General features: G+C 36.1%; 1 protein-coding gene across 2 annotated transcripts in view; it reads left to right on the forward strand.

The window, feature by feature from the left end:
- Window positions 1–14,133, forward strand: part of tmeff2b (transmembrane protein with EGF-like and two follistatin-like domains 2b) — a 67,920-nt gene that overhangs the window by 1,673 nt on the left and 52,114 nt on the right. For both annotated transcript variants that reach the window (XM_059571589.1, XM_059571588.1), the window contains exon 2: window positions 10,478–10,587. In XM_059571589.1, coding sequence (XP_059427572.1) covers window positions 10,478–10,587 — 110 coding nt within the window. The remainder of the gene's footprint in view (window positions 1–10,477; window positions 10,588–14,133) is intronic.

Consider the following 14,133-nt stretch of genomic DNA (forward strand, 5'->3'; position numbering starts at 1 on the left):
TTACCAGTAGGCATTTGTGCATGTGAAATCTTTGAGGGCAATCATCTGGCCCCAAACAAGTACATCTGGTGCTGCTTTACACCATATCAGTGGAGTAAATGTGGCACTGAAAGGGAGCGCTTGTCAGAGATACTTTGGGAACAAAGGGCCCCGCTGTGCAATTATGTTTCTCTTTAAATAGCTGTAGGAGGGCAACGGTCTACAAGAAATCTATCTGTTGCACAGACCTACAGTGGCCTATGTGAGATGACTCGGTGTTGGATCTCCTTCATAAAACAGTTTACTTTCTATCTAAACAGGTCAGTAAGAAATATAATCAAATAAAAGGAATTAGAGTACAGCAGACCTGTAAATTTGATGTTTACATGTTCTTCTCTCCCACACTCTCATTCTGTGTATGTCATTCCCGGCTCCGTCGTATCAATTCCTTCCCATCGCGTAACCCCACCACAGTGCTGTCACACGTGTTGAAAGCAGAGCTTGATAAAATAAGCTGTCAGATAGACAAGGTGCCAGTTGGCTGGCTTGACTATATTCCAATACAGATCTATCAGATCTTTCTGTTGTAAGCTTCTTTTCTCTTTGGCAGACTTACACAGTCATGCATGCTAGTTTAGGCTTGTCACACACCGCTGGTGAACTATTGAGAGCTTCGAGGAGCGAATAAAGCAATTGTTTGAATGTTTAAAAAGCTTACTTTACTCTCGCACTGTGGTATGCTGCTGATCATTTCTCTTAAAACATATTTTTTCTTATTTTTCAGTAAAAGGTCTAAAGACTTTTATGTCAAACAAGAAACATTTGGTCGAGAAAGATGTTTAGATAGCTATAGCATAAATCTATCCAAATCTAGTGAGGTTTATATTTTAAGCAAGACATAATAAATGTTGCCAGAGCGGAAATGTGGGACTGAGACTCAAATGAGGTTTAGAGTTTATGCTCAAATACTGCTGTATAAGATAGTCGTAAGTTTTTTCATAAACTTGCGGAGTTTACCGGGGTCCAACCTAATTCTAAAACATTCTAAAATTAATATTTAGGAAACTTTAAAATTGGAAACCCAATTGAAACGCAAATATTATATATAGTTATTCACATCGCTGGGGAACTGTTGAGATACATATACAATTATTGGGAAAATTATAAAAAAAAAAAATTAATTATACGGTGGCATTTTAAACAGTGATCTCACATAAAATAACCCACATTATCTTACAAATTTTTTCCTCTCATGTGAATGTATCTTGATTTGAAGATGATTACATATTTGTACTATAAAACAACACAAAAATATAAAAAAAGATTATTTTTTTTGCAGGTCTGTGTAACTTCAATGCAGGGGTACAGCACCTGATTTTTTTTTACCTTTCATCTGCAAATTTCTCTCTCCTTCAGACTGTGAAAGACCATAGGGATTAGTTTAATCCTGCACCTCAGCGCTTTATTTCTCATTCCTTAGACACTCTGTATACTAGAGCCTATTTTGATTGTTGGGTGTGTGTGTGAGAGAGAGAGGGAGAAATAGAAAGACTGTGAGAGGGGAAGGTCTTCTGGGAGAGCTTGTCTGAGCTCCTGGGCTAATGAGGAAGTTCTGGTGCCCTATTTTGGGTTTCTTGGGGTTTTCCGTTCGGCTCATTGTTTTATCCCACCTTTAATGCCATTATTGAGATTTAATCCAGTAGAGCACAGGAAGGATGCCACTACTCAGTCAAGAAAAACGAGGAGGAAAGAGAGTTCTCTCCTCTGTTTATCTCGATTCTGCCATCATTAGTTGGCTCAGAGGAGGCATGACTAATGTATGCCACCAGGAAGATGTTGCCGGGCTAATTGAATGGCTAACACAAGAGTGTTTGTGATAAAATAATAATGCCGCTTGGCTCATTCAGGGAGAAAGAGCGAGTTGGTATTGAATGGTCGAGTGTGAGTTGTGTACCTGAAGGTGAGCAGGAGAAATAAAGGACAGTAATTGGAGACGTCCCTCCAGAGTGCACACTCATAAAGCTGAGTGGTTAGGAAGAGCACCATGTTTAAATATGCATGACGGCAGATGTTTCTGTTTTTCATTCTGAACATTGTTATTTCCTCTGTTCTACAATTCCTACACATTGAAAACAGGCAGCGGTAACATGCCCACACACCTCAACAACATGCAGATGTAGAAACTCAGACATTAACAGGGAATCGAAATCTAAACATGTAAATAATCAGTTTTTAGTATTGTTATGATGTCAAATAAATTTGAGATCTTACACCATTTCTAAGTAACAAATCAAAATTATAATGCTAACCATGAACTATCTTCTTTAAAAGTAGATATTTTCAGATCAGTTTGCGGGATGACTTTCCTTTGAACCTTAATCTATTTGGGCCCAAAGCCACAATTTTATGTTCTTCCGATAATTACAAAATAGTTTGATGCATATGTGCCAAACAGTTATGTGGTGTATCCTAGGGGTGCAAAAGATTGAGAACACAGCTCACAAATTTGGATGGGGCTGGAGTGGCCAGCTGCACTAAAAACAAACATCAAATTCAATGTTTGAACAATGATCCATGCGCACAACAAGCAATGAACAAACACAGATGCATTGGTGCATTTCGAAACTCGGATGATCTTTGAATGGAAAGATAATAAATTACAAACAGATCTGAAACAATCAAGTGACTGTTATTGTGGTATGTTTAATGCATATACAGTAACCTACCACAGTTCAAAATGAATATGCATTGCACACCCATTCACAAACTTGGGCCAGATCTACAGAGGAGAAGATTCACAGCTTCACTGAGAGTATTTTTGTGTTTTGTGTGTAAAGCTTGTTGTTGCATCTCAGTGAGATTTGATGTTTGGCATAGCTTTAAAATGCAGTAAACTGTCAAATCACTTACCTTGTATAGCTTTATTCTCGATGGCTCACACTTTGCAAGGCTGTTTGGCGTAAGCCCCTGGCAAAACGGTTAGAAAGTAAATGAATAAACCTTGAACAGATTTTGTTGTAAAAGATAGATTTCTTTTAAGGTTCATTGTCTCAATGAGTGCATGTTATCGAAATGCTCATATTTATGATATTTCAGCTAGACTTTGTGAGGTAACAGTACACACTGAAAGTATGATGTTTAAGTACATTGCACACAGAGCTTAATCAAAATGGCATTTTAGAAATATTAATTATTACACTGGTCTGACTAAAATTGTACTTTTAAAGAACTTGTAAATTCACATACTGACATATAGTACCAACATTTGCAGACTCCTGCACTGATTTGGAATGAAAATCATTGGAATGGTAATTGCATTGTAAAATCTGACAGTGCTTAGCTCTTATTTGGTAACTGCTAGCATGGTAAAATTATCCAAATACCTAGTAAACACCCATTTGAAAGGCTAGGGATGTGTAGAAGTTTGAAAACAACAGATATGCCAGTTTTGCAGAGCTTTCTGTGACATTCTGTGGGCACAAATTAAATTTGGGACTGATAATATCAGGAAAGTCAGGTTTGGATTTGGACAAGATTTGTTTCATAATAAAAACAGAGGTTTTCTAAAGCATAAGTCAGCGTAACTAAATGAATAAAAGGGGAAATACCTTCCAGTTAAAAAACTCATCAAGTCTTTAAGGTCAGCCTCTCAGGCAATGTTTTCTCTCTATTTTCAATGTGGCAAAAAGATCGCTCTGCTTTGGAATGTGTGGAATTCTTGTGGGCTTCTTCATTTGGTAAATTAGCACATGTAATATAATTTTCTGCACTCTGAGAAAGAAGTTCTGCCCTTGAAACATTTCAGATATTAATTCATGTGTGTATTTGTCAGTGCATGCTCTCTGCCATCCAAACTCACAATGTGACGTGTTTCTCCAGATAAAATCTTGAGCGAATGTGATTTGTCTGGCTACATGAGATAGACAGGAAACACTGTTCATTCGATCAGTACTTATGGCCAGCTGTCATATGCAGCCATATGGTGGTGAAACCAAGCTCAACTCCCAGGGGCTTTGGGTCGATACTCCACAGGTATGTCAGAAGGTGCGAAGTTCAGTCCTTATTAACACAGTACTCCAAGGGTACCTCCAAAAAAGACATAGCTGCATCCTTCATTTAACATGGGTTCTGTTCCTGCTTGTCTGTTTTGGAAAATGAAAACCAAAGAGCTCAATGGTAGATTAATGAGGAGAGTATAAATACTACACTAATGGCCGGGCTATTCTTACTGGACCATCTGTTACGTGAGACAGGGTAGTGCTCACTTACATGCATTTGTTACCAACATGGCTAGAATCAACAATCATCAGTGACTGACCCACAGCTCAAAAATCACTTCTGAAATAACGAGATGTTACTGTACGTGAAAATCTGTTTAATACAGTAACTATTTGTACTTATTTGCGGACGTTATCCTTTGATGGTCATTGGGTATTGGCTCACATAAAAGCCTGTGGATTCACCTAAATGGAAAAATGGTTAGTGTAACATTAGCAACACATTATTAGCTGTTTGTAAGTGTAGTCAAGCCAGTGGATAATGATGTCAATTGGGTGTTAGATGTTGTAAAGATGTTCTGAAACATCTTGCAGTCGACACTGTATAATTTCGCACCTCCTCTTCTTTAGAATCAGTTTCTAGTTCAAACATATATGGCTGAATTAATGTAATATTGCCACTGTGTGGCATTTACTACTTCAGTTAAAGGTGGGGTAAGCGATTTCTGGGAGCCAATGTTGATATTTCAAATCTCCAAAACAAACACATCCCTACCCCAAAAGGATCTCGCCCCTATTTTGATAGCTTCACACATACGAACGCAACCCAGGCAACCATTATGGTGGAATCTGCTGTATTACTATCTGCTGTATTAAACATATTATCTTACTTTTCGGACACACATCGGGAGCTGATGCTTGGAACAGACAGTGGAGGAGGTTTAGATGCTCCAGGCTTATAGGGTGTGGAAATGAATGTGTATTTATCATAGCTGAAGGGAATGACAATATGATTGTAGATGAACAAACAATCGAACATGACAAACAAGCATATTCAAGAAAAAGCCTTCATATTTTAGTTATGTAAAATGAAGCAAAACCAATGTTACTCACTTATTGAGAAGGAACAAAGCAACCTTGGCATCTGATCACAGGCCTTCCCGCTCCTTGAGTTCTCTCCAGAACTGGAAAGCTGATCCAAAATTTACCCAGGTCTTACTTCTTGCCTTATTTTAAGCCTTCTTTTGTTTCGCAGACATTATCGTCTTTTGTTTTTATCCGCCATCTTTATCTTTCTGTCGTTGCTCGGATCGTCTCGCCCCCATCATACGTAGACATGCCCCTTACTGCTGACTGGTTATATAAGTTTGTTTTGGTACTCAGCCTGACTCAGTTTTCTAAAGTGTTTTTAAAAAAATACATACCCCACATTTAATTGAGTAAAAGTTGAGTTGAATCAATAATTATTAAAGAGAAGTCTGTTCTTTCACTGGATGAATGAGTTTTAGCTTAAAATTAGGACGTCATATAAAAAAAAAACACATGCAGAATTGTTCAAAGCATTGTTAATAAAGAAGCAACTAGAAAATGAACTACACATATCTTTTTCAGACAGATGTTTAATTTCATAATCTCTAGCTTCAGTTTTATTATATGTAACATAATATAAAAGTTATTAGTTAATGGTTATAATAAAATAGTTCAGACAACTCCCTAAATAAGTTTTGTTAGATTTCTAATCAGGCACTGAACAGAATTACCAATAAAGGTTGTTTCAGCCAACGGAATTGCTTTGAGGTCCTTTGGAACCTGATTCATTGGGCAGATTGAATTATTCATGACCCCAGTCCTTGATTAGTATGCAAATATGAGAAATAATAAAAACATTTTATAAAGAATTTTCTATTTTTCAGCTGTAGTTACCCAGCAGTTTCCTTCTAAAGTTCTCTTAAAAGAAAAGATGCATGGGATTTCACATCTATTTTCATATAGAAAATAAATATTTTTTAATGCCTTCGTTACCCCACATCTATAAAATATTGCACATTATACAGAGCAATATAACATTTCTTTTCATACTGCAGCAGCCTGGTAGCAGTAACTCACATTAGTGTGAGCTTTAGGTAATACTATTGCAGATCTTCAGTAGCTTTTGCACCCTGTCGGTTAATGATACTCAAACCATTTGCATATTCATTTAGCAGATGTTTTAGTTCAAAGAAACTTTGCCCCGAGTTCATTAACACAACATATGCAAGCACAGATTTCTTGTGATGTGTTGTTTGTCAGCAAATGTTCAGATATCTCTGGTGTCATCATTGGTATACATTCAGGTTTGTTGTTGTCACTATTTCCTATGCCACTTCCTGTGTGATGTTCAATGTTGGTTAACCCACCTAAACAATGTTGCAAGCTTAGCTGCCAACACTATTTGTTTCTTTGAAGAAAAAGGAGCTAAGCAAAGAAGAACGCTTCACAGAATGTTGCTAGTTAAGTTGCACTGTTTGAACTGTAGCACCACAGTAAAAGTATATACTAGATATGGGCTTGAAGGTTGAATTAAGACAAAAAGACAACCAGGATACAGTGTAAAATGAAAGTTGGTTAATCAAAATGACTCACAAATGAGTCACACACAAACTCTAAAAGGTCTCACTTACACACTGAAATAGTCGGAGTGGGTACCAAATTAACATCTGACTCACTCGCTGAACCTCAAGCCATTACTTTCAGTCATATTCGATTCGAAATAAGAGATGCAACGTACACTAATGGACAAAGATGTTCTTCTGCTTGTGAACATTGACCTACAAACTGTATATTGACAGCTAAAGCTTGTTTCTTTTTCTATTCTTTTTCTGTTTGCAAACTCTCTCTATATAAACTTACAAAACATAATAAAAAGTCACTGTGTGATTTGCGTAACAAATAAGTTTAAAATATTTCGTATGTTTTAATCTATTCTCATATTTACTGAATTCTGCTGATGAGAAAATAATGCTATGCTCAAAACAACAAGAAAAATACTATTAAAATGAAATGTTTATCTTACTGATTATACAGGATTATTCAAATTATGTATGCATAATATATAATTTATTCATATGTGGGCATGGGTATACCACACACACACACACACACACACACACACATATATATATATATATATATATACACACACACACACACACATATATTTCCATGTTTTATGAGGACATAATGGGGCGTTATACTGTGTATTTTCTATTCTCTTTACCCTAAATTGACCTCTTATACAAAACTTTCTGCATTTTTAGAATTAAAAAAAAATAAAAATAATAATAAAATAAATTATTAACAAGCTTGTTTCTTTATGGAAACAAAAAAGATAAAAAAAAAAAAAAAAAAAATATATATATATATATATATATATATATATATATATATATATAATAATCCCATACTATACTTGTGGGGATCCATAACATAGGGAATACCAGGTTCACACACAAAACTCAAAACTACTATACTACTATGTATATATGTATCTCAAAATGACTAAGAATCATTAAGTAATCATTAAGGAACCGAAATCATGAAACATGTTTTCCATACATTTCTCTATAGTCAATTTAGTGATTGTGCTTAAAAGCACAAAATCTGAGAGCTGAATTGTCATGTGAAGCACTGAATCCTCTGAATGGAATGAATGGAAATGGAAGTGACCCCAGTGCTGGAGTGACACAACTCAGACTCAGAAATTCTCCATTGTGTTTGCGTTTGCAGTGTCATATGGTGTGTGTGTGTGTGTGTGTGTGTAGTCTTCTTCTTCCACTCAGCCTGCTTGTCTCTGGTTCATTATCATTCCTCACAGACTTACTTATCCTGAGACTTTGGCTGCGTGTCTTGTTTCAGCACCGCTGTATCACTCTGTGCCACCTCCCTCCTCATCTCTCCCTCTCTCTAACACACAGACACGCGCACATACCCACTCGTTTGTCTCGGCTAAGTAGTCTGCACCATTGCTGAGGATGATGGGCTGCACAGCCAGACACAACTGATCCGGCAATATTTAAATTTTATGCATGTCTCATCTCAGCGAGAGAAATCATACCGCCCATCACTGCACACACTCTCTTCCTTCTGTATCTTATTTTCTCTTTCCTCTTCTCGTTAATTTGGGCGCAGGTCAGTTTGTCTACATGATTTTCTTGTATTTATCAGCATCGGAATCTTTTGTTCTTCCGGATCTCAAAATCTTTCCAATAATTCTGCACAACCAGCCAGACAACTGTATAAATAGTTCTTCACTGTGCTTTTTGAAAGTTTTGAGCATAGCATGATTTTCTCAGTAAATATGAGAAAAAACAAGACATTTTAACTTATTTGTGTTGTGTATTAGACTTACAACATGTTATACAAATCACACAATAATACTTTATTACAAGTTCATACTTTATTCATACAACACCAGAATTTCAAAGAAAAAAGTCTCTTTTGTTCACCAAGACTGCAGTTGATGTGTCAGTATATATTGCAGCTTCGTTGCATTTAAGGACTTTTTAAATAGTATTACAGTGTATCTTATGTGTAGAAGTTTCAACTTCTGAGTGCTTTTTCAACCAACTTTTGTAGTGATCAAGTAAAAGTAATTTGTAACAAATTACAGAGAAGCTTTATGGGCCCCTTGTGGATTTCTGTCAAAATGAAAGAAAATGATGAAGACAGCCATTAGTAATTATAGTATTATACTTTACTATAAGCCATTATAGTAAAGAACAGTATACCAATTAATGTAAAATGTTTACATATTTTCATCAGAGCATAACCTAAAATAGGCAAAGTGCTTAATATAAATTTTTATTTATTTTAATGAAATCAATTATTTTTTGTCACTGAGTATAATAATGTAACTTAATTCATATAAAATATATTACATGCAATATCCATTTTAAAAAATGAAGTTTAAGGATTTTAAGTAAACTTAAGTGCACTTTTTTCATAAGGGTCAGTGTGATTCCATGTTGTAACGTTATAGCTCGCCCCATCCTGTTCTTTGACTTGCAGATGGTGGAGCTTATAAAATATTCATCCTGGATCATCCTGTATGTCTGTGTGTTTACTGGGAGAAGCCTTTGAGTTCAGTTTTGGCTTAAGGCATTGTGCGTAATAGACAGATATGGAGGTGTATTTGTGAGAGGTTTCACACAATTAAGGGTTTTGGAATGTGTCTCATTCCTTATCATGCTAATAGTATACCCATCTGGGTCTTACTTTTATTCATAAGTGTGAGAGATTAAGTCTACATTAACTCTCCATTTATGTTGACAGACAAGAAAAAAACCTCAGTCCATTAAGAGACATCTTGCCCACATTCTATACAGAGGGCTGTAAGCTTCATAGGCTGGGCTGTTATGACCTCAAACCAGGGACACGGTCTATTTTATCAAAGCAGCTTTTATAACAGAGTATCTGTTGTTTGCAACTGCAGTCATGATATGATTCAGCTTGAATATCCTCTATCCAGCTTGGAACCAAAAGTCCTTTGTCCCGAGGAAGTAATTCTGTGAGGTTGTTTCACACCAATGATGTGTTTATTCAGTTTTAATGAACTACAGTGCTTCATCTGACCGCTGGTGCACTTGGGGAAAAGACTGGAGATGTTGAACTGATATGAACCAATTATAAAACATTCAGTTCCAGTTTTGAGACATTACACGCAAACTTGGCCGCTAAACAAGATCCTGTGATCTGATTTCACTGGTATGGTCAAATTATAACCAAGCCTAAATTTGTCTGGAAAATTTGTTTTTAAAAAGAACAAATCAAACATGTGAAATGCTAATTAATAAAATTTATGATAATTTTTTACAGCATAAAATTACACATTATACACGAACATATACTACACAAAAACACACACTTATAGTATATATATAGATTTATATAGATATCTACACATTTATATTTTATATTTATTATAATATTTTAATTATCTTTATAATGTATATATATATTGTATTTATTTCATAAAAATAAAATGTTCTATATATATATATATATATATATATATATATATATATATATATATATATATATATATATATATCTTGATGGGTTGTTTCCTTTTTTAATTTATTTTTTAATAAATGATGGCCTTTGATGGCCAATTTTCGGCAGCCATTAGTCCAGTCTTGATTGTTTAGAAATCATTATTATCATAGTTATATATATATATATATATATATATATATATATATATATATATATATATATATATATACATATATGTATGTATATATATATATGTATGTATATATGTATGTATATATATATATATATTCTTTGATGAATTGAAATTTCAAAAGAAGCAATTATAACCATCATTTTATCATTATTTCGATATTAATTAAACAAAAAAATCTTCTTGACCTCAGAACTACTTTTAGTATGTACGTAGCATGTTTCGTGCGATATCTGTTTGTAATCTATAACCTATATTTGTGTTTGTTTCTTGACAGGGTTTGAGGAGCAGGACACTGATCTTTTTCTGTGTGACACCAACACGTGCAAGTTTGATGGCGAGTGTCTGCGAATCGGGGACACGGTGACGTGCATCTGTGATTTTAAGGTAGGAATCAGTGCTCCACACACATTTGCAAGCTGTATTAGCACCACATGTTGAATGTGTGAGGCATTACCAAACATGGAGTAAACATGCTGTCTCAAATTAAAATACACCTCCACATGCCTTCTCACAGAAAACACACACACATTCTCTCGTTCGGTCAGAGTGCTCGGCTTCGCTCAGACATCATGCATCTGTGTCTTGTTGCAGGCCAAGCTGCATCACTCAGGTAAATAGCATTATCTGTCTGCTCACGCAGCATGCGGGGGGGGATTTCCTTTGATGCATCTGCTCGATCGCCCAGCCTCGCTCGGCACAAAGATGCCTTGTGCACTTAAGAAGGGTCACGCTGCTTTCATTTCTGCCCTTAATACAATTGAGCGGCACTAACGCTAGTCTGGGGCCATGTGAGTGCCTCTAGCTGTGGTGGGGAGGGTTATTGGTTAAGTATCATGCGCAGCGAGAGACGGTACCGGGGCGTGTGTGGGGATGCCCTACTCCTGCGGTTGGGCGCTGCTGCCCTGCCCTCCCTCCAGACTCCCGAACAGAGAGTGGATTGGGAGAAGTGTGTGTAAGAGAGAGATGAATGGATGTGATTCGCACAAGTTCACTTACTGACAGGCTATTGATTCAACCCTCATACTCAGAGAGAGAGAGCGAAGGACCGAAATGGAAGGCGGTCACTCTCTTTCTGGACTGCTAGGAACACCAAATGGAACTACAATCTGTTTGTTTCAGTGACCTGACTGGGCAAAGCATAAAAAACACTTGCACATTTATCTAGTGTATGTTTGGGAGCGAGACATTGGAGGGTGATAGGGAGAGTTTAAGACAATTACTGAACTATTAATCAATGTGACATGGCACCTTATGAAAAGAACACTAATGACGTGAGATCAAAGGGCGTGAGAAAAATCAATCTGACACGTGTAGGTTTAGATCAACAATTAATAAGCAATCACTATGCACCATTTTCATTGTCATATAATCCTTCAGAAATGATTCATATATGCTGATTGGGTGCTCAAGAACCATTTATTATTATTATAAATGCTGAAAATAGTGTACTGCTTAATTTTGTGGAAACCATAGTAGCATTAAAAGTAACCATACAGCATTTATATGAAATACAAAAATGTATTTAAAGTAATGTTTGGTTGATTTAATGCATCTTTGGTGAATAAAAGTATTGATTTATAAAAAATAAAAAAAAGTCACAGACTTTTGACCAGTAGTGTTTATGTGAATTTGAAATACCTATCTATGTCCTGTGTATAGTGGCTGTCAGTGTGTTTCCATCTGCATAAAAGTCAAGCAAAATTCTTTTTCTCTCTTTAATTTATCCTTGCACTCCAGCCATCTGTCTTGCAGTGTGTGATCAAATGGCTATGTGCAAGTGCCAAAGCACTATATAATATCTGGTCTGGCATGGCTTTGAGTCTGTCATGTTCCAATTTAGAAATGAAACACACTGGAAAACATACACTGACAGACTTTAAATTACACATCTGTGCATGTAACTGTCATGGAATAATGGATCTGAGACAGGAACCAGTACAAGAATAGAATTCATGCACAAAAGCTCAAATCAGTAATGGCATAAATGGAAATTAACTGGTTCAACCGAACATTATGATGTCCAAATTCCTGTTAAATGCATTGTTGATGAAGAACAAGGGTTTTTACATATTTTATGAAAGGGGATATTTTGGAATAAAAATTTACCAAAAACCTTTGAAAATAAGCTGCAAAAAATATCTCATTTAACATTTCCTTCACCATCATGGTTCTCGGTTCTTAATTTCTGATCCTGGAGAGCCACCTTTCCTGTAAAGTTAGTTCCAACTCAAAATAAAATAATCAAGTCTTTTGGGTTAAAAAAGCCAGGTGTGTTGAAGCACAATCAGTACTTAACATTATGGAAAAGTGGCTCTCCAGGAACAGAAATTAAGAACCCAGATTTAGATGAACACATTAATTAGCATGTGACCAGCCACATTAACACATCAACAATGCCTATTGGGTAAAAAAAAGTGTCCTCTCCAAATATGGAGAGGTTAACACGATAGATAGAGAGTAATATTTCAAAATCTTAGAAGAACTTACAATAAGAATTTAATATGGAAATGTAAGGAGGTTGTGGACTAACATTTCTGAATATTAGGTTAACTAACAATAAGAATTAAATATTAAAATGTAAGTAGGTTGTTGAAGGAAGCTGGGGCAAATTTGTATTTACTATAATATTCAGCAAAGCACAGTTACGCTTTTCAAATGCAAAACCGGCATTTACCGACATAAAACATTCAAGGGCACATACAGTAGAATTTTTTTTTTATTATAAATATAAAAAGAATATGGAAAAACATAAGGGCTGTTCAAAAGCAATGTTAGTCATTTCACTATGTGTGTGTGTGTGTGTGTGTGTGTGTGTGTGTGTGTGTGTGTGTGTGTGTGTGTGTGTGTGTGTGTGCAAGTGTGTGTATAAGTGTGAGCATCTGTGATGCTGAGACACGCTGACCCTTCCATCACCTGCTTGTATATATGGTCACTTGGTGCCTGACTGCCACAGGACAAACAACACAAACACACATTTTCACACATGATTGGCTGGAATGTTTTAGTGTTTGATATTCTCTTCCCCTCTCCTCTCTCTGTACTTCAAGCGTACTCTTACACACACACACAATACAACATACGGAGGCCATCACCTTGGCAGTGTCCTAATGAAGCGATATGAAGGACTGAGTGCTTTAGCTCAATAATGCTAGCGATAGCTTCCATTAGGAGCCACTAACACAGTAACATAACCTCCACACACACACACACACACACACAGCAACATGCTAACCGACTTCTGCCCAGACCCTTTTCCCTCCACTCTCACTTTCTCTCCTTTTTCATCTCCCCTTTTTAGCGGTGTCTAGGAGTTCTGATTAATTCATGCATTCTCTTAGTATTTTTCCCCCAAAACATCTCACTATATAGTCTCAAATGTGATTTGACAGGTATATGTGTGTATTTCCTACTTAATGGGGAACAAATGTCCCCACAAAGATAGCAATACCAGTAAATTCTGACCTTGTGGGGACATTTTTGGTACCCGTGAGAAAAACAGCTTATAAATCATGCAGAATGATGGTTTTTGGAGAAAGTTTTGTGTGAGTGGTAGGTTTAGGAGATAGAAAATACAGTTTGTACAGTATAAAAACCATTACATATATGAAATGTCCCCATAAATCATAGGAACTCGTGTGTGTGTGTGTGTGTGTGTGTGAGAGAGAGAGAGAGAGAGAGACAGCATCGTTCAGTTTGTGTGCAGCAATTTTCTCTGGAGGTATATGGAGATCTTCTTGTACGAATCTCTAATGTATGAGACTTACAGTATATCAGAATCAGTTTTCATATGGTAACATTTTTATGGTACAGGAAATGTTTTGTGCTTTTTTTATTTAGGAGATACAGTGTCCCCTTTAGGTAATCAGAGAAACTGCACTTTATTTAACGTTATTTAAGTTCTCAACAGATGCCCCACGATGACACAGATGA

This window comes from Carassius carassius, chromosome 17, assembly GCF_963082965.1.
Source record: "Carassius carassius chromosome 17, fCarCar2.1, whole genome shotgun sequence".
NCBI lineage: Eukaryota > Metazoa > Chordata > Actinopteri > Cypriniformes > Cyprinidae > Carassius > Carassius carassius.